Raw genomic sequence first — 20229 nt, forward strand, 5'->3', positions numbered from 1 at the left:
AACAGGAATAAAGGAAATGTGCTGGGGACGAACAGATCAATCACGGGCAGGGCCGTCAGGGAGGCTCTCCAGACGTCGCACTGGAGCTTCATCTGGCCGCAGAGAACAATCCAACCGATGCTGTGGAGAAGGAAACGCAGGACTGAACGTTACCGCCTGGCAGAGTTCAGGAAAAGCAGTCCCAGGAGGTGGAACGGTGTGAACTGGCGTGGAGGGGGCAGAACGGGCCGGTGGCTCGCCCGGAGTATCCTACAATGTTGCTTTTCTCTAGAGATGGCGGTTCCTTTCTGGTCCCTCCAGCAGTACTTTTTTCGCATGAATGACATGAATCACAATAAAAATATTAAAACATTTTGAAAGACAGGTTGGCATCAACTTATAAAGATCTTTATTTATGAAGATAAGGAATTCATCCTGAAGGTAAGAACAAGGTAAAGTAAAGTGGTTTTTAAGGAGAACGTTCTCAGCTCTGTGTTCTAAGAGGGGTTGGTCGCATGGTGGAGACAGACCGCAGTGGGGAGCCACTCAGAGCCCCTGGCCTGGCAGGGGTGGCCCAGGCCCGGCTGGCCCACGGTGTGTGGAGGGCTCAGATGGAGCAGAGGTCTGGCTGGGGAGGGACAGGCTTTGAACATGATGAGCAAGGGGGATTTAGGAGACTGTTTGCACTTAGGAGTCAGGAAATTCCATTAAACTTCACTGAATAGTTAAAGTGGTGCCATGTCCTGGAGGAGAGCTTCAGGTTCCACCCGTGTCCTGTGCAGCCCTGATCCTACCAGGACTTCTGTTGGGTCGCCGGACTATCCCTGCGACCGTCCGATAAGTTCACTCTTTTGTTGTCATTTAAGTGAGTTTGGATGAGGTTGTGTTTCCTGCAACACAGCCCTGAGTTATATGACAGTGAAAAGATTACACTCACAGAATTACCAGAGGGCAGAGAATTTATATCAAAACTCAGGCCACACAGGTGGAGAAAGAGCTTCTTGCTGTTAGGACACGCCTTGCAGGACACAGGAAACACTGAGATGATGGGGTGGGCCTTGGTCAGGTTCAAGGTGAGAGGAGGTTTTCATTCCAAGTCCTCGAGACCCAAAGCAGACTCATCACTGCCCAGCCCCGACTGTGTCTTCTCTCTCGTGAAAACCCAAGTGCCCGGAATCCTAATCCTCATCGGAAGGATGGCCAGGAGCGGGCCAACTCTTCGTCTTCCACAGCAATTAAACCCGAGTGTGGAGCTGGGAAGTCTCGAGGTGCAGGCTAGACAGGAGGTTTCCACGGTTACCCCGCTTGCACGGAGGGCAGGCTACCTGCCTCCACCCGGTTTGCTCTCGGTGATGGTTACAGGGCAAGGACTGGCCACGGGTGTCTGCATGGGTTTCACCTGAATCGGCCGCTGCACAACACACTGAAACCAGCAGCGGTGGGCGCTGACGAAGCAGAGAATTCCTGAGGGAAGAAACGATGATGTTGAAGATGACAATGACGGCAACACTTGATGTTTTTAAAGAAATTACCAGTTTTTAAACAGGTTTAACAAATGAGTGTGGGGTCTAGGGACCTGTCATCCCATTTCTCTACCCCACCTACCCCTCGCCCTCCTACAATCTGCCCTATAAATTCTCCTATCCCAGCCATGGTTCTTACTGAATGTACAGCAGAAATGGAGGCTATCTATAATAATAAAAGCATAATATGTTAATTAGACCGGACAGCCTTCCAGATAAAGCCAGGACTGCGAGGGAAGCCTGGGTCCTGGGTGCCAGAGGGAAGCCAGTGCTGGCAGCTGGGGGAAGGAAGGCCTACTCTTGCACGAATTTTGTGCATTTGGCCCCTAGTTTTTCTATAAAGGCAAAATTCCAACATAGAGTAGGAGCAGCTGCATCAAGCAAATGAAACGTCGCTGCACCAAATCCACACCCAGAAACTAACAGTTCTCAGGGGAGAGCTGGAGCCCTGGGCGTGGCTGTTCTGGACTCAGGACTAGCCCAAGCGCTCACAAAGCCCCCCCCACACTCACCAGACAAGAAAAACAGCGTGATGCTGACGGAGAGGATGAAAGAGGGGTAGAGAAAGGTGACTTTCGCTTCCTTGAATATGTCAGTTACTTTCCAAATATACAGAGAGTGCAGCAGCAACGCAAGGAGCACACAGACACCTGCTCCTCAGGACAGGGGCAGAGAGCAGCCGGGTTAGTTCAGTGCGTGGCCTTCGGGCGAAGTCCCAAGACCCAAAGCTGTCATCTCAGCGTCTCTGCCCTGCTTTATCGTCATGGGACTGTCTGCTGCCTTAGCGGTGCTTGGGCAGATTCTAAGCAGCTGTGTGAGCCCCTGGAACGTGACCCCAGCACAGCACAAGGACCACTGAGGGAACCCACTTCCTCCATCTCTCACCTACGATGAAGCAGGTGATGGTGAAGACAAAGTACTGTTTCCAGGTGTCAGGAAGGGTGTGCGGGAAGGCCAGGAGTGTGATGTTCAGGAAGAAGGAGAGAAGAAGGGCGCTGATCATGAAAATTCGACCAAACGTGAAGCAGTCTGAATTAGGGAGGGAGAGGGAGAAAGGCCAGCAGCTCCCTCTAGGGTCTGAACCCCCAGAACACGAAGGAAGCAGCGCAGGGACTTTGGGAAAGGGACCGGTGGCAGCAGAGGGAAAGTGAGCTGCCGGAAGGTCCAGGACAGCGAATCTGGCGGGGCTGGTCGCCCAGAGGCCTGACCCCCTGGCCCATCGGAAATGAGCCACTGTTACTGAAAGGAGGAGAACTGCTCCTTCCATGTGACCTGGGCAGAGCAAGAGGCTGGCAAGTCCTGGAAGGGACAGGTGGGAGCAGGGCCCTCCCTTCAAGGCCGGCACTTACATGACTTGGATGGAGGAACCCAGCACCTGATCTCCTGGCTGCAGATGGCAAACAGGGCGCTGAACAGGACCTGGGGGCTGTCGGGGACGTCCACCTTCGCCCAGGTGGACAGGCTGAAGGCCCACCACAGGAGGGCCGACCCGGCGACCGTGCAGGTGAGGACCAGAATGCGGTGCGGCCTAGTGATCCCACATCTCATACAGACGGGAGCTGACTGGAAAAGGGGGGGCAGTATATGAGTTTGTTTCCCTTTGGGATTTCTCCCCAGACAAGTCCAATCCTCTGGCCCTTTCTCATACTCGGCTCCCGGGCCCCCTCCCCCTCCTCGTCCCCTAACCAGGTCCTCTCCAGGCCACCGGCTGACCCGTCCCTCGCCAGGGGGATGGAAAGCTCCCTTTGGTCTCTGCATCTGGTCTGAAACCCCTGGGACACACTCCTCCACAGCCTGCACTGCTGCTGTGCTTCCCACAGGCCCTGTCCCACCACCCAGACTTGCTGTCCCTTCAGAGTCCGACTCGTCATCTCGGTTTGGCACAGTCCTTACATGTAGGAGGAGCCCGTATCTCTTAACAGAAAAGGGGGTGGGGGGACCACAGCAGATTCCAAGTACATCCCTTGGTGATGTCAAGAGAAGTAACAGTTTGGCTGCAGCCTCCGCATGCCTCCTCCTCGTCATTCCCCTCAAATCACAGGCGTGCTTTCCTCTGCTGGTCCTACCCCAGCGAACCTTTTGTCTCAGTTCTTTTTCGACCCTCTCTGCTTCAGCTTCCATCCTCTGATGCCCTGTGTTCCATAGCAGCACCTTTTTACAGGGAGGCCCCTCCTGGCCTTCTCCTCAACAGTGGAACGCGGTGGCCCTTCCTGTTCCATGGGTTCCGTTGGCAGGAATGTTTAGTGACATCATAAGTGTGTGACCTGCCTCCCAACAAAAATGTCAGCTCCCACCCTGTGGCCGTTTTTTAAAGAATGTGTCACGTCCCACGCCCTCCGCTGAGCGATGCCCTCTGTTCCTCGGCACATGTGTGCTTCCCGCGTGTCCTTAGCTCTTGCTCCTAACACCAAATGGGCACCTGCGCCCTATTCCTGTACCAGACTGCAGGACACATGAGAGAGAATGCAGGCCACTCAAGGGAATAACTGGGAAGGTGTAAGTACAAACAGATTTTATGTGAAGGGCACAGTGGGTCATACTTCCTCTTTCACATCCTTGAACAGAAGGTGTCAAGACATGTGATGCCTTCTGACCCAGCCTTATTGTCTCGCACATGGGTGACTGAGGGTGAACACTTGGCAGGTTTGTTGATGAAAGAACTAACAAACAAGTGAATAACAATAGAGACCAAGAAGCAGAGGGCTGCTAAGAACCTCTGTTTAGATGTTTCTTAAATGTAGGCTGTGGGAAGGCAAGGATTAACTTTGTCTCTTCTACTCACGTATGAATTCTAAGCACCTGCAACTCTACTGGCACAAGGCAGGTGCTGCATAAATGTTTGTGGAATGAATGAATGAATGAATGATCCAGGAACGGTCAGTTTCCCTCCACTGGCCATGTGTGTTGGGTATATCCTTTCCCCTGTATTCCCAGGACTGGCTGGGACGCTGGAGTGCAACAGCAGTGCATCGCCAGCCGAGCACTATAGGGTCACGTGTTGATCAGTTCTGCTACTGAACGAGGACAGCGGGGCCGTGGCCTTGGCTGGGGAGACAAGGAATATTCGTGGCAGGAAATGAGAAATAACTCAACAAGGTACAGAGAGCTTTTGACAATCCTGTGCACACAGAGACCCAGCCAGGAGGCTCAGGGAGTCGACCTTTGAAGGCAATATGTTTACATCTCTAGGTTGGAGGAAGCCTGAACTTTGAACTGACCCAGGAAAACAAAGCAAATGGACAAACTGATTTCTGCTGATGTCAAAAACGGAACAGATGAAAACTGTAAACATATTTACAGGCAAACTCTCCATTGTCAACATTGGTCCCTACTCTCTTACTTACAACCTCTCAATCCACACATCAAAAACAATCACTTACTCCACATCAACTTTAAGTTGTCCCTTAAAATTATACAACTGTGTTTTTTTTGTTTGTTTGTTTAAGATGGCTTGAGAAAGGAGTCAAGGAGAAACTGGAGACAGGAAACCTTCATTTAAATACTAGTTTTGCCAATTACTTTTTGTGCAAGTAACTTCTTATAGTAAGAAATTACTGCTACAGAAAGAGAGAGAAATTACTGCTCCATTTGCTGAATATGGTAGTGGTGTTGCACTTATAAATATTATAAAATAAAAAGTTCTTATCTCTAAGACATACAAACTGAAGAATTTAGGATGATAGATAGGATAGCTCTAGGTTTAACTTTAAATTATTCCCTCCCCCACCCCAACCTTCCCACCTCACAAAAAACATAGTGAAAAGATAGAGGAAATGAGACTGGAAAATGTTGATGACTCTGACTGATCACAGGGGAGTTCATGATCTAATTATGTCAATGCCCATATGTATGAAACTTTTCAAAACATGTAGTTTAAAATATATAATGAAATTTGACATTTCAGTTTCCTAAAGGGCTAGAAACTAACTTCTTTCTTTTGCAAACACACTGCTCACATGACTGAAAATGCTGCCTGCTCTCTAACAGCTACAGGATTACAAAAATATTTAAGTAATAAGACTTGAAAGTTGAAATCACTTTTTTCCCCTTGAAATTACTTCTTGTTACATAGGCTGCAGAATGGATGCTGTGTTAGCAGGAGCGAAAGCGACATCTGCAAAGCCTAGCAGAGCGCAGCACAAGACAGGCTCGTTGCCTCTTCTACGAACGGAAGGCTTATGGCAGCCAGCGTGGAGCCGGTCCCTTGGCACTATTTTCCCAACAGCATCTGCTCCCTTCATGTCAGTATCTCATCGTTATGATCTGTGATCAGCTACTTCGTGCTGCTGTTGTCATTGCTTCTAGGCTCCAGGACGGAGGCACAGGTTTGCCACAGGCGCCCCTTCTGCGCCGCGGCTCACAGGCGCCGTTGACGGGGCGCCCGCCTGCTCTGGGCCCACGGGGGAGGGTGCACAGCGCTCGCTGTCCGGCCTGACCCGGCCCAAGGTCCGAGCTCGCTCACCGCGGCAGGCGGGTTTCGGGAACCGGTGTCAGAGCCACTCTGCTCAAGCCGGGTGTCGCTGCTGTTACTTTCTTGGCTAAAACTGTCAGGCCGTGATAAAATGTAACCACCATCTAAAAAGAAAAAGGAAGCACTGACTTCTAACCGATTGAATCAGAATCCTCGGGGCTGGCTCCTGGCCTGTCTTCTCAAACGTGGGTTATTATTCCTTTAAAAAGCTCCCCAGGTCATTCTAACGTGCAGGCAGGGATGAGGAACACTGGACTAAACGGTCTCTGGGGGACTGACCTCCGGGGCTGGCGGGAAGCCTACACCAATGAGATTTAAATTCAAAACGAAGGGCTACTCTGCACTCCAGTTCAGGGCGAGTCTCTGGGGACCCAGACTCATACGGGGAGAAACTGGACTGTATGGCAGTGGGCAAAACTCGAGGGCGGCTTTCTCTCAGAGGTGCTTGCAGCGATTACCGCAGGACACTGAGACCCGGGACCTCTTAGGGCAGGGCTGAAGATCAGCCATAGCTGTTTGCTCTGCCCTGTTGATTCCCTGAGACCCCGCCCCACCCAAGCTGTGCACAGAGCCTTTTGCATATGAATGGTCTGGCCCTTTGCAATCTAAAATTACCTAACAAACTGCAGCTGGGTCAGACAGACCCAGAACATCCAAAAGAAGGCCCAAGGCCCCACAGCAGCTTGCATTGCTTCACAGCTGGGCCTCATCTGGGCACCTCCAAATCCCAAACAAAGAAGAGGAATCTGCAGATCGCTCCGTAGCTCCTGCTGGGTAGGCTCAGGCAGAGGCTAAATTAGCACCTCCTTAGATCCAAGTGCCAGTGTACCCAGTGGGCAGATTGGGACCATCCAGATTACAGCTCCTCAGATCCATAAGGGACACACTCAGGGGGCAGACTCAGTGAGCACCAAAGCCCCCTTGAAGCAAGTCTTGCCTCATAAGGGTGTCTCCAGCAGAGAAGTTCTCCCACCATAACCACAGCTGATTCTCACTGCCAATCGGCCTGGAGGTCAATTCCTCCCAGTGATACCAACTACAATCAAGGCTTAACTACAAGACTGTGCACACAGCCCACAAGGGGGTGCACCAAGAGTGTCCGCCTCAGGTGACTGGGGAGGCTGAGCCACTGGGCCCTAGAGGACACCTAGCTCAGAAAGCCACTCTATCAACACAGGGAAGCATAAAAAATGCGGAGACAAAGAAACAGGTCACAAATGACAGAAATGGAGGAAAGAAAACTACTGGATATAGAGGTCAAAACCACACTTATAAGGTTTTTCAAGAATTTTCTAGAAACTGCTGATAAATTTAGTGAGACCCTCGAGGATATGAGAAAAGACCAACTAGAAATTAAGCATACACTGACTGAAATAAAGAATGTTATACAGAGATCCAACAGCGGACTAGAGAATCACAAGAATCAAGTCAAAGATTTGAAATATGAAGAAGTAAAAAACACCCAACCAGAAAAGAAAAAAGAATCCAAAAATATGAAGATAGTATAAGGAGCCTCTGGGACAACTTCAAGCGTACCAACATCTGAATTATGGGGGTGCCAGAAGATGAGCGAGAGCAAGATATTGAAAACCTATTTGAAGAAATAATGACAGAAAACTTCCCCCACCTGGTGAAAGAAATAGACTTACAAGTCCAGGAAGTGCAGAGAACCCCAAACAAAAGGAATCCAAAGAGGACCACACCAAGACACATCATAATTAAAATGCCAAGAGCAAAAGATAAAGAGAGAATCTTAAAAGCAGCAAGAGAAAGACAGTCAGTTACCTACAAGGGAATACCCATACGACTGTCAGATGATTTCTCAACAGAAACTATGCAGGCCAGAAGAGAGTGGCAAGAAATATTCAAAGTGATGAATGCCAAGAACCTACAACCAAGATTACTCTACCCAGCAAAGCTATCATTCAGAATAGAAGGTCAGATAAAGAGCTTCACGGATAAGGAAAAGCTAAAGGAGTCCATCACCACCAAACCAGTATTATATGAAATGCTGAAAGGTATCCTTTAAGAAGAGGAAGAAGAAGAAAAGGGTAAAGATAAAAATTATGAACAACAAATACACATCTATCAACAAGTGAATCTAAAAATCAAGTGAATAAAAAATCTGATGAACAGAAAAAGAAACAAACAAAAAAAACAACGAAGGGCGTGGGAGGAAGGGACAGGCCCGCCCAGGGACGCCGGTTAGTCTGGACCGCGGCCAACCCGCAACAGCACTTCCGGCCCCGGTTGCTGACCCCTCACCTGAGCCCCAAGAGCAGACAAGCCCTTGGCCCTTCTCCAGGGTCCGCGGGGGACTCGGCGCCTCCCGCCGTTGGGGAGAGGCTGGGGGCGGCCCTGTCCGCTACACCCCTGGTTCCTCGGCCACTAGCAGTACTTCCTCCCGGACCCGGGGTCAGAGGTCGCAACCTGAACCCCTGCGAGCAGAGGGCATCTCAACTTCCGGAGGGAAAAAAAATAACGAAGGTGCGCGAGCTCGTCGCTAACTTCCGGTTTCCCCGGGCGCTTAGGGCCCCTGACGACAGGGTTCCGTGGCCCGCGCAGCCCCAGGAGGCTGGCTCGCATCGGGGCCTCCCGGTCGCTTGGAAGTGTCCTCCCCTCGTTCGCGCAGCAGTGCGGCTCCGTGCCGGCCGGGAGAGTGGCGCGGGGGGTCCACGGCTGGACCCGGTCCTTGGGCTTCGGGCGCACAGCCACCCGAGCCAACGCAGACTGAGTAACCTGTGACCAGGAGAGGGCGTGGGTGCTCCAGTGGCGTAGTCGCCCAGCGCGTGGTGCTTCTAGGTCAGTGCCGCTGATGCTGAGGTTTTGAGTTCGAGCCTCTCCTCGAGCACCCTAGGCCCGCCGGAGCGCGCACCCCTCCCCCAGTGCCTTCCTTTGTCACAGAGTTTCGGAAGATGTTTAATTCTTAATTAGTAAGGCCACCGGGCTTGAGCTTTTTTTTTTTTGAAATATTAATTACGGACTCCGTTTTAAAAAATGTCCAGATTTTCTATTTTTTTCTTGTGTTCATTGCCATAATTTACATCCTCTGGGAATTTTTAAAATATGTTTTTATTATTGATAGTATTACAGATATCTCCCATCCCTGTCCCTCTTGCCTTCCCTCCTCCCAGCCCCTAGCTCTGGGAAATTTTTCATTTTATCAAAGTTGTCTAATTTGTTAGCATGACGTCCATACTATTTATCCCTTTATGATGTTTTCATTTTTTTTTTTTTTTGAGATCAGTAGTGATGCTCTCTGTTTCCTTCGATTTCTCATCTCTCTTTTCCTGTTGAGTCTAACTAAAACTTTGTTCATCTTGCTGACTTTTCAAAAGACTCATCTCTTCATTTCATTGGCTTTCTTTATTGTTTTTCTGTTTTCCATTTCATTGATTGTACTCCAATCTTTATTCTTTCCTTTCTTGTACTGGCTTTGGGTTTAGTTTGCTTATCTTTTTCTATCTTAAGATAGAAGCTTAGGTTACTCATTTGAGTTCTTTCTTCTCTAATGCAGATATTTAAAAATATAAATAATGTGTAAGTACTGCTTTAATGAAATGCCATAATTTTGGTGTATTATGGGTTCTTTTATTCAGTCCAAAGTACTTTTACATTTCCCTTCTGATTTCTTTTATACTCATGGATTGTTGATTCTCTCAAATTTTCTTCTGTTACTGACTTTAATTTGATCTTATTATCATCAGAAACATTTTTTAACTCGGGGAAGGATTGAAGGCCTCGCACATATGTTTCCATCGTGTCCCAGCTGATTTGTCCTTGCTTATGCAAGGGAAAGAAGCTGTCCCCAAAGCCCCACCTCCCGGACATTGCCCAGAGCCTTTCCATCTGGGAGTGACATGGTCCAGGGGATTAGTCTGTGGGGATGAGGTGGCCGAGTGGTTAAGGCGATGGACTGCTAATCCATTGTGCTCTGCACGCGTGGGTTCGAATCCCACCCTCGTCGACTGAGTGGTTTTTAGTGTATAAATCTCCTAAAAAGTACTTTCAAAAGTCTCTTGGATGTATTCCTAAAATATTTGCCCCTTGTTCTGACCTTTACCTGGGCAACACTAATCCTCAGTCACTATGATCTGAGCACTTTTCCTGTCCTTCCATAAGTGGTCATTCTTGCATTTCGGTAGAACAGATTTTTCGGAATATCCCTCAATTTTACCTGATGTAACATTGCTTGAAGGGGCTTTTATTTTCAACTAACTCATAATTAGAATTCTTACGTTTAGCATCCATTACATATCTCATCTTGGTTAGTATAACAGTTTCCTGGTTTGCCCATCCGGTTCCAATTTTTATATCTATGATACATACATCTCAATAGTTCCAGAGTTGTCTTTAAAAGCACAAGTTTTTTCCAGTGAGTTCACTGCTTATCATTGTCAGTGGCTTTTCTCTGGGGGGGGGGGGGGGGGGGCCTGGATCAGTCCCGGGTGTGCTGAGGTTTCCCGAGGGGCCTAGGAGGAGCCAAGTAGGATTGGGTGCTGTCAGGAGACATGGGTGGTTAATGAATTAGGCACCCCCCAATAATGGTGGGGTACAGCAAAGTGGGTTGGGGCATCCTTGGTAGGAAACAATAATCACTGGGGGAGAATAACCCTGTAGATGACCCTGGAGAAACACTCCGGGTAACTCTGTAGCCAGCGTTCTCTACGTTCTCCCAACCGGGGTGACAGCAGGACAGGTTTCATCGTCATCAGTCCAGGCCGCTCGCCACTCTTTTCAGGCCTGAATACGACTTTACTTTTTCCCCTACGGACTCTTTCGCTGCATCTAAAATAAGGTGCTGGTAAGGAATTCTTGTTCTTACACTAGATACAAAGATGCTTACTGTGCCATGCCAGCGCGGCCAAGGGTGAACCTGAGGAGGGGCGGTGAAGGATTAAAGACAAAGAATACAGCTGGGGCTGGGAGGATCTCCCATGCCTGGATGAAGATGCAGAAAGATCCAGCCTGCAAGCCGAGCCTTTATTTTATAGTCAGAGCAAAACAAGGGTAGTGGTCAACATGGTTACAATGTTCTTATGAGTTTCACTTGTTTTGGCAGCACTTGCTGCACCTCCCACAGCCCATTAGCTGCCCAGGAAGGACCTAGGGAGCGAGCGCTATAAGGTCCAGCAATATGCCCTCGAGTCTGTTCCTGACAGACACATTCCAAAAAGTGAGGAAGGGAACTCCAGGTGCCCTCAGGGTCTGACTTCTGCACACGAGACAGTGGGGATCTCCCACGGAAGCCACCCGGAGTTTTCGGTGGTTCCAGCTTCTGATCCGGGGTGAACTGCTCAAGCATCTCTGGGTCATACAGGCGGCGGCTGGTCCCCATCCTCTTTCTGGCGGAGACACACCTTTGGGAGATCAGAGCGAGCCAAGGTGCTCAGGCTGACAGGTCCCTCTGTGAGTCAGAGAGAAGCAGGGCCTCGCGGCGCTTTGGCAGGAGAGGTTTATGGCGCAGGAGCGAGCGATGCCGAAAGGCCGGGTGACCGCACCCTGTACTCGCCCTGCGGTCAGGTTCTTGTTGCCCCTCCTGGCGGCCGAGGCCCCTTAAGCCTTCTCTGCACCGTCCGGGTTCGAGGCGCTCCTGGCTGTCATCAGCTGTAACCGAGACCTCACCCTGCCCGGAGGAGGGAGCCCTCTGAAGAACCCCAGTGCCCGGAGGGCCACTCCCCTCCCTCCGATTACCGCTGTTTGCCCCAGACATGTTCCTCGTTTTAATCAGGTTTTCCTTCTATTAACAGGAAGGATGTGAGGGAGAAAATGAACTCGAGTTTCCGTATCAGCATTTCCCTTTTTTAAGTCCCTCTCCCTGCACCTCCCTAAAGCTGCAAAGCTCTGACCCGAAAGGAGACCGGCTTCTGAATCAGTCGCCTTCCTTCCCGGCGCAGCCTCGGCCCAGGCGGGAGTCCGGCTTAATCCCTGGCCCGGGCCGGCCGTGCTTAAGTTTGCTTAGAGCTGAACGTTTTCCTCTCCGTCGCTCCTTAACTCTGACACATGGTGGGGAGCCCTATTAAACGTGGGAAATTCCCGAATCATACGGAATCCCAGACCCTGGAGAGCCAAGCAGGTGTTTTTGTCGTTAGTGACCCACAGGTTCTCCAAAGGTTGTTGCCCGACTTCGCACCAGCCCCTTCTCTGCGAACATGAGTGGCTCTGAAAAGAGCCTTTGGGTCAGGAGTCGGGCCGCGTGCGCGCGCGTCTACTTGGAGCTGGTGTACTTGGTGACGGCCTTGGTGCCCTCGGACACGGCGTGCTTGGCCAGCTCGCCGGGCAGCAGCAGGCGCACGGCCGTCTGGATCTCGCGGGACGTGATGGTCGAGCGCTTGTTGTAATGCGCCAGGCGCGACGCCTCGCCCGCGATGCGCTCGAAGATGTCGTTGACGAACGAGTTCATGATGCCCATGGCCTTGGACGAGATGCCGGTGTCGGGGTGCACCTGCTTGAGCACCTTGTACACGTACACCGAGTAGCTCTCCTTGCGGCTGCGCTTGCGCTTCTTGCCGTCCTTCTTCTGCGCCTTGGTCACCGCCTTCTTGGAGCCCTTCTTCGGGGCGGGCGCCGACTTGGCGGGCTCGGGCATGGTCGGGAGAAACCGCCGAAGAAGCCGGGAAACAACGGGAGGAGCGAGTGCGAGGCTGCGAGTGTCCTCCGGTTCAGGCTCCTTCCAGGCGGCGGGGAGGAAAGGCGTGTCCGACTGGTGGTGAGTCCCGGAAACGTCACCGGGATGCTGTCCACTGACAACGAGTGTGTTTCAGAACCAGGATCCCATTGGTTGAACAGAAAGGGCTGTAACTTGCCGCCAATGGCACAGACTCACGTTCGCGCCGCGGCGCGACTATAAAGAGGGCAGCTGCGGGCGACTCAGCTCAGATCAAGGTCTGAACGGAGGTTTCCTGTTCATCATGTCTGGACGCGGCAAGCAGGGCGGCAAGGCGCGCGCCAAGGCCAAGACGCGGTCCTCGCGGGCCGGGCTGCAGTTCCCCGTGGGCCGCGTGCACCGGCTGCTCCGCAAGGGCAACTACGCCGAGCGCGTCGGGGCGGGCGCGCCCGTGTACCTGGCGGCGGTGCTGGAGTACCTGACGGCCGAGATCCTGGAGCTGGCGGGCAACGCGGCGCGCGACAACAAGAAGACGCGCATCATCCCGCGCCACCTGCAGCTGGCCATCCGCAACGACGAGGAGCTCAACAAGCTGCTGGGCAAGGTGACCATCGCGCAGGGCGGCGTGCTGCCCAACATCCAGGCCGTGCTGCTGCCCAAGAAGACCGAGAGCCACCACAAGGCCAAGGGCAAGTAAGGACCCTGCGTTCCTTTGGCAACAACGCAAACAACTAAACCAAAGGCTCTTTTCAGAGCCACCCACGCTTTCACTAAAGAGCTTGCAGTTGCCATGTAGGAGCAGCTACTTGAGAATCCCCTTGACTGACAATTACTGGAGGTGTCAGTATGTTAACACCCCAGAAACAAAACACTAGCCATACATTCAAGACAAATGTAAAAGGAACACAATGGTTTGTATCAGGTGATTAAGCAATTGGTGCAACATGCCCTGGGGCTAAGTGCCTCAGGACGGAAAGTGAAGTGCTCTGCAGGCTCAGCCATCCTTTTCTGGTAAAGACCTTAGCACTTGTATTTGTATTAGAAAGTGAGTCATCGGCCCAATGGAGTCACAGTTCTCCATTGAAAGCAAAACACTGTCAAAAACTGCATGAAGAAATGGGTATGCATCCACATGTATTCGTGAGTTTTAAAAACACCTTACTTTCCACCCCGATACAGGTTCTTACAATAAAGATGTTGGCCACAATGTATAACAATGAGAGACACTCAAGTGGACCCCCTAGAAGTGTTGTTTCGTGGTTTGTTTGTTTTTTTAAGCTAAAGTTTGGGTTGTGAATAGGACTACGAAGAAAGCTAAGTCCGGTCCTGTGGCTGAGTGGCAGGAGAGCTGGGGTGTCTGCTTTTATGTCACTTACTTACTGGGCTGCCTGTGGCAGTTACTGCTCGGTGGCATGACAGGGAAATAGACGCCCTCAGTTCCGGGGCCAGAGGTGGAAGTCACGCTGCTGCCAGGCCTAGCTCATCCCAGGGCCTTTGAGGGCGGCACCTCCAGGGGACTCTTCCAGATGCTGGAGCATAAATACCCCAGAAAGGAGCTTGCGCCTTTGATGGCCAGCAGTTCTCGGGGTTTCTTGACTTAACACATCCCTCCAGCCTCGACCTCCCTCACACCCTCCTCGCCTGAGTCTGTCCTCTCCTCCTGCAGCATCACAGCCATCGCTAGACCCAGAGCCCCTCTGAACCCAAGACGCTTTCACCTGAGATTCTTCATCATCATGGGCAGAGGCCCTATTTCTAAACTGGGAGGTATTGCGAGGGTCCAGGCCTGCAGGGACGGGGTGGGGGGCACTCTTCACCCGCTCCCATGACTCTGGAAGCGTTCTGACTAGATTGTCTTTGAGCAGAGATCTATTTAAAGCCGGGAAGTAAATTATGTTGCTCTTTTGGGTGATGTTCTAAGCAGAGAAGATACTCCCAAAACCTGAGGCCGTCATGTACGCGGAATGTTTCGCAAGACCCGGAGGTCAGGGTGCCGGTGTCAGGAGTGAATTCAGAGGCAGGTCCGTCGTGTAGAGCCGGAGGGTCGTGTGGGGCGTTTTGCAGGCCATGCTGTGTTGGGCAGATGATTCCAAACGTCCATCCTGCGAGTTCTGAAGAGCGGAATGGCATAACCCGGCTTACGTTTCTTTGAAAGTCATTCAGACAGAAATCGTTAGGACAGAAATCTGTCTGTGAGAGATGGCCCTGGCTTGATCTCACTGGAAGCAGCAGACCAATAGTTAGGGATTTTGCAACTGTAGCTAATCAAGTGTTGCCGGATTTGGTGTGTACCGTGTGGGAGAGGAGACAGTACATTCCTCTGAACCATTCTGAGTGTTTAGGTGAGGTCCCGGTAATAAAGACGAATTAACCAGAGAGAAACAACCAGAATTTTATCCATTTTACCAATGTTTATGGGGCAGAGACTCGGGAAAACTGAGTAAACTCCCCAAAAGGCCCCAAGCCACCATCACATTTACCATCTTCAGTTAAAGGCCAAAGACAGGAGAGGGGAGGGGAGGGCTGCGGGAGGGCAATTAGGAGAGATTACCTGGCGGAGGGCAGGTTTTGTGATGCAGATTAAGTACCAGTTTTCCCCGCGGATGAGATGTGTGGTTCCAGGCACAGGGAGGGGGTGGCTGGTGAGATTTCCTGTGTAAAAGTAAAGTCTCTTACAAAATGGAACTTCTGCTTCCTTCCGAGATTCTCTCTTGTCTGCAGGTTCTCAGAAATAATCAGGTCAAATTAATCCTCATGGGAAAGAGGCCCAATTGGCGGGGTGGGGGGGTGGGCGTATTCTCCCTTTCCACTGAGACAGACTGTAAAGACAGGAGAACAAGACCTGGACTTTAGCCAAGTTTACCTTCATATATGAAGGTTGTTAGTATGTTAGAAAACAGCCCGAGGTGCATTACATTTTTATGAGATGATACGTGTATCGAAGAATAAACACCTTTGGCTATTAATTTCCAGAACTACGAAGCCTTACAAACTTACAGCCATCCATGGCTAACCTTATCGCTAGTTTCTATTAAAAAAACAACTCATGAAACTATCCAGGGAAGGAGACTACTGGTTGGTGGGAAATTTATTCATTTTTAAAGTAAAGAAGGGCCTTTGGCGGTTTGGTTCAGTGGACAGAGCGTAGGTCTGCGGCTTGAAGGAACCCGGGTTCGATTCTGGTCAAGGGCACAAACCCCAGTAGGGGTGTGCAGGAGGCAGCCAGTCAGTGATTCCCTCTCATCACGGATGTTTCTATCTCTCCCTCTCCCTTCCTCTCTGAAGTCAATTTTTAAAAATGTTTTAAGTAAAGAAGAGTCTAAAAAATGTATCTCAGTAATTAAGGTTGGACATAGTAAAAGAAATATACTTTCCCCCTTCATTTGAACTATCTACATATTCACTAATGAATTAGTGGCTCTTGTCATTAGTAAAAGTGTTAGGGGCAGACAGAATATTGGGGACCAGCTACAATGGTAAGAACTATAATCCTGCTCTGTTCACCATGATGGTTCTGTTCTAATTAGAGAAAGCGCCTTCTCACCCGGCAGGGAGTGTACGCCCGGCACATGGCAGCTAGCGGGCATGCAGGCCATCCTCCTGTCCCGAGAGCTGCCTCTCATTATGGAAAGGTTGGCGACCTCGTGGCTGAGACCATCTAGTCCCGGAGGCACCTGCTCTTTACACCCCATCCTATTGCCTGTAACTGGTCCCGGGCGCCCAGAGGTGCCTGCCCTCTGAGAACACCCCCTCCCCCCTGCCCAGCCCGCATGACTTGTAACCTGTAACGAGTGTCCCGTGCCCACTTTCCCATCCCTGCAATTCCTACTTTCCCACGTAACCTTTGTCCTTCTGCCCAATAGAAGCAGCCAGCTTATGGGTGAGGCAGAGCAGATTTCTGTGGGAGACCTGCTGCTCTCCCACGCTTCTAACATTATTGGAATAAACACTCATATGATTCAACCCTGTCTCTGCTGAATTGGCTGAAGTACTGACAGCCAGCCGGGGCTCCTTGGTTGTCTGTTCACAAAAGTTTATTTTTAAATTTAAATAAATAAATAAATATATATATATATATATATATATATATATATATATATATATATTCACCTACATTTATCAGATCAAAACCAACCCGGTAAGTCTCCCCTCGGCCCCGGCCAGGGGGAGGGCGCAATATATATATATATTCTAGAAAACTCTACTGAGGTACATATGTGGATTGGTAGTAGTATTTTTCAGGTTAGGAGGACACAGCATTTCAAAGATAAATTTACCCAAAAAAGGAAAGCTTTAGCACCGTTTTGATCAGGCTACTTAGAGAATTTCTTTGTTGCAAGCAGACAAAATCATTTGTAATTTTAAGTAAAAGGAGTGGTCATAACAGAAATTATTTTGAAAAATAACTGGGGTGGGAATTCACTGCCAAATATTAAAATATTTTTCAACAGGAGAAACAACTGTAATACTCCATCATTACAATAAAAACTGAAGAATTAATTTTAAGTGAATACTCAATAGATGATAAATTCAGTTCCTCAAATCAGTGGGGACATATTTGATGTGTTGTCCTGATTAACCAGTTGGTTGTTTTTTCAAAGTTTAATCTCTATACCTGGATCGTTGGAATTCTTTAGGTGATTCTACCCATTATTAATTAGTAAGACATAATAGGATAGGCTCTGCTGTTGAAAATGAAAATTGGTACCTTTGGTGGAAGAGAATTAAACAATCTGCAAGACCCTAGAATTCTCTGCCTTGTTACCATCATGTTCTGTGGGGTGTAGCTCTCCTGGAAATTAAGGAGAGAAACGTTCCAAAATGGCCTAGGCTTGTGCAAACTTAGAGAAAGGAAACACGTGTATTTGCAGAAATGCTTCCCCACCGCTCTCTAGTGCGTCTTCTACAACAGCGATTCGACCTTCGCTTGCACGTACCATGACGGGAACAGGTTAAAAGTCGCTGCTCCACAATGTGAAGGTTTTGTTGTTTAATTTGGATGGAGCAGGAGACACGAGGGATAAGAAAGCAAGGAGAAAAGCTGGCCGCTGCTGAGCATTAAAAAGAATTGCCTGAGGGCGGGGCGGGGCGGGCAGGGGGGAGAAAGGGAGGACAGAGCGGCGGGTTTTAGCTCTTAGGCCCCGCCCAGCTCTCGGGTTTCACTCCGGTCCGCCCGCGGCCCTATAAGAAGGCGCTGCAGACGCCGCCGGCGCATTGCTGGTCTCCGATCCTCTGGCCATGTCCGGACGCGGCAAAGGCGGGAAGGGCCTGGGCAAGGGCGGCGCCAAGCGCCACCGCAAGGTGCTGCGCGACAACATCCAGGGCATCACCAAGCCCGCCATCCGGCGCCTGGCGCGGCGCGGCGGCGTCAAGCGCATCTCCGGGCTCATCTACGAGGAGACGCGCGGGGTGCTCAAGGTCTTCCTGGAGAACGTGATCCGCGACGCCGTCACCTACACGGAGCACGCCAAGCGCAAGACGGTCACGGCCATGGACGTGGTCTACGCGCTCAAGCGCCAGGGCCGCACCCTCTACGGCTTCGGCGGCTGAGGCCCAAACCACTGCCTTCGACAGCAAAACCAAAGGCCCTTTTCAGGGCCGCCCACCCCCTCTCGGAAGAGCTGCGCGCTGCCCGCTCTACGGGGAAATGAGGCAGGAGTGACAAGTTCGCTCTCGGGGTTCCAGCGCCGGGATCTGGAGGTTCGTGGTGGAAACTCCTACCCAGGGGCCGGGAAGGGGCTCAGCCACAGGCTCCGCCAGAAAATCCATGAGTCGCACCTGGTGGGGTGCCGGGGGAAGTTCTGCAAAGATTCCCGCTGGCGCCCACGGAGACCCAGATACATTGACACGGGACGTTTCACCGGGATGCTGGCTCCCTCCCCACCTGGTCGCGGGCGTCACGGGAAGGTGATCAGGTGGAGCCCACCCGTCTCCCGGCCTGTCGTGCGTCCCTGTGGAACTGCCTCAGGGATGTGCAGTCTCGGTCAGCCCCTCCCTACCCCCAGGCTAAGCAGTGGCGTCGCTGTCAGCTCGGGGCCAGGGTTCTAATTGAGTCTTCACTTCCTGTTCCTCGGGCCTCAGTTTGCATTTGAAGGAAGAGTCGCCTCCCACTTCATCTTCCTCTTAACCACCTGCTGTGCGTCATGAGACGGGTTTCTGTGCCTTTTTGGTTTGTAACGGGCCATTTAAACACTACGACATGGTTACAAAAAGCTTTTGAAACATGTCTTCGGATTGAACTCACACACTCTCTTTGTGTAGCAAAACCGAAGGCCCTTTTCAGGCCAAATGTTCCTGGAGAAAAGGAAGTGACGACTGGCCAAGGTAAACTTCAGTGCAGTGCCCGCTGGAACCGTGGGCCGGACAGTTTTCGGTGCCCGGCCGCGAGTTTTGGACAGAGGGTGGGGCCTCTCTTCCCACCCCCACCCCACCCCACCCCACCCAGGTTTTTGGCTTCGGGTTGGAACTGCCTGGGGCCGGATTAACCCCGAGTCAGGCCTGGGGTCTAGGCGGCCCTGCCCATCGTTAATCTTCCTTAAATGTATTAATGCCTCGCGTTGGGGCCTGAACAGAGGAATGCGCTGCTGGTTTCCCGGTGTTTTGTTTCACAAGCGGATGCCCAGAGCTCTACGGTGGGTCTTTCTCAACATTTAGCTTAAAGATAAAAGGGCCTTTCAAAGTGAGAGGCAGCAAACATTTACTTGAGACCACTAAGGCAGGAGCCCAGATCGTGTCCCGATAAGGAGACAAACAGGAATTGAGGGGCAAGGGAAGGGGAGCAGTTACTCCCGCCGCAGGAAGGCGTTGCTGCCGCTACAGAAAAGTTAACAGTGACGCTAGGTCTAAACGTGTTTTTCTTTTCATTCTGTCACCCATCAGCTCAGTACTTAACAATGTTTGCTTTCTTTTCCTGTCAAGCAGTTCTCTGGGATACAGTGTTGCCCTAGGTTAGGTCTAAGTGTAATTTTGCCGCTTTAACCCTTCAAGGTTTGAGGTGTAAGTAGCTCCAGCTCCATTTTGGGTGTTTTTGTTTGTTTTGAGGGCACATTTGTTCAGCTGGGGCCAGTGAAAGCACAGCTGTGGCTCTGAAATTATTACAGAAAGAAATGAGCCCCTGGGGCTGGCTTTCGCTCCCTGGAAAGTCAGAGGACGCGGCCAGGAAGATAGATTCAGGGGTTCGCCTGGATGAGCCCTGCTGCCCATAGCTCCCCTGCTGCACGTCTGTGGGGACCCTCCGTCTCATTTTAAAGCAGGTCCCTTTCTATTTGTTCACAAACTACACCACACATTTGGGGCAGCCTTCACTCGATAAAATAGCCACTTTCCCGACATTTGCCTCCATTACTATTACAAATACTAGAATGTATGTCAGGCAAAGAAAAGATGTCAGTGAAACACCACTTAGTTCGATGTTACCGCCAAAATTAACCCAAAAGCAGTTAAACACTGTGTCTCAACAAGAGACCCAAGCTCTCCGTGCCTTGGAATTCACCAGGTCCTTACCACGGTGCCTTACCACGGTGTCCGTCCGCTGCCGGTTTTGTTTTCTAAATTTAGATGCACATGCCCCTAGGCAGTACGTAGCAGTTTCACGTCCAGACACCTTAAAGTACTTAGTGCCTGTACTTCCCCCCAGACTCGATGTGTTT

At 50.8% G+C, this 20229-nt stretch overlaps 4 protein-coding genes and 1 non-coding gene across 10 annotated transcripts; 3 read left to right on the forward strand and 2 right to left on the reverse strand.

Annotated features, from left to right (window-relative positions):
- Window positions 1–365: 365 nt before the first annotated feature.
- LOC118673718 (transmembrane protein 225B-like) lies at window positions 366–8693 on the reverse strand. Of its 6 annotated transcripts, XM_036344873.1 has the most exons (6): window positions 8239–8693; window positions 5965–6077; window positions 2852–3065; window positions 2388–2531; window positions 2015–2152; window positions 366–1443 (listed from the first exon to the last, which is right to left on the reverse strand). In XM_036344873.1, the coding sequence occupies exons 3-6, from the start codon at window positions 3048–3050 to the stop codon at window positions 1301–1303; spliced, it is 624 nt and encodes a 207-aa protein (XP_036200766.1). In that variant the 5' UTR covers window positions 3051–3065; window positions 5965–6077; window positions 8239–8693; the 3' UTR covers window positions 366–1300. The 6 variants fall into 6 exon arrangements, with proteins under 6 accessions (XP_036200766.1, XP_036200765.1, XP_036200767.1 ...); XM_036344872.1 differs by lacking the exon at window positions 5965–6077 and having other exon boundaries at window positions 8239–8690; XM_036344874.1 differs by lacking the exons at window positions 5965–6077; window positions 8239–8693 and adding an exon at window positions 5541–5956.
- Window positions 8694–9858: 1165 nt separating this feature from the next.
- TRNAS-GCU lies at window positions 9859–9940 on the forward strand. Its single transcript has one exon. It is a non-coding gene; the product is annotated as a tRNA-Ser (tRNA).
- Window positions 9941–12128: 2188 nt separating this feature from the next.
- On the reverse strand, window positions 12129–12625 carry LOC118673733 (histone H2B type 1-C/E/F/G/I). The gene has a single exon (XM_036344888.1). The coding sequence runs from the start codon at window positions 12560–12562 to the stop codon at window positions 12182–12184; it is 381 nt and encodes a 126-aa protein (XP_036200781.1). The 5' UTR covers window positions 12563–12625; the 3' UTR covers window positions 12129–12181.
- A 244-nt stretch (window positions 12626–12869) lies between these two features.
- Window positions 12870–13342, forward strand: LOC118673725 (histone H2A type 1). Its single transcript, XM_036344881.1, has one exon. The coding sequence runs from the start codon at window positions 12885–12887 to the stop codon at window positions 13275–13277; it is 393 nt and encodes a 130-aa protein (XP_036200774.1). The 5' UTR covers window positions 12870–12884; the 3' UTR covers window positions 13278–13342.
- A 4447-nt stretch (window positions 13343–17789) lies between these two features.
- Window positions 17790–18185, forward strand: LOC118673738 (histone H4). Its single transcript, XM_036344893.1, has one exon. The coding sequence runs from the start codon at window positions 17819–17821 to the stop codon at window positions 18128–18130; it is 312 nt and encodes a 103-aa protein (XP_036200786.1). The 5' UTR covers window positions 17790–17818; the 3' UTR covers window positions 18131–18185.
- The last annotated feature ends 2044 nt before the right edge of the window (window positions 18186–20229 follow it).

The sequence above is a fragment of the Myotis myotis genome, unplaced genomic scaffold, assembly GCF_014108235.1.
Source record: "Myotis myotis isolate mMyoMyo1 unplaced genomic scaffold, mMyoMyo1.p scaffold_m19_p_18, whole genome shotgun sequence".
NCBI classification, from domain to species: Eukaryota; Metazoa; Chordata; class Mammalia; order Chiroptera; family Vespertilionidae; genus Myotis; species Myotis myotis.

Coding starts and splice junctions, on each gene's coding strand:
- LOC118673718 (XM_036344869.1), bottom strand. CDS start 3,623: ATGGAAGCTGAAGCAGAGAGGGTCGAAAAAGAACTGAGACAAAAGGTT. Junction 2,153..2,387: donor CATCACCTGCTTCATCGTAG/GTGAGAGATGGA, acceptor CCTGAGGAGCAG/GTGTCTGTGTGCTCCTTGCG. Junction 1,444..2,014: donor CACGCTGTTTTTCTTGTCTG/GTGAGTGTGGGG, acceptor TTCTTCCCTCAG/GAATTCTCTGCTTCGTCAGC.
- LOC118673725 (XM_036344881.1), top strand. CDS start 12,885: ATGTCTGGACGCGGCAAGCAGGGCGGCAAGGCGCGCGCCAAGGCCAAG.
- LOC118673733 (XM_036344888.1), bottom strand. CDS start 12,562: ATGCCCGAGCCCGCCAAGTCGGCGCCCGCCCCGAAGAAGGGCTCCAAG.
- LOC118673738 (XM_036344893.1), top strand. CDS start 17,819: ATGTCCGGACGCGGCAAAGGCGGGAAGGGCCTGGGCAAGGGCGGCGCC.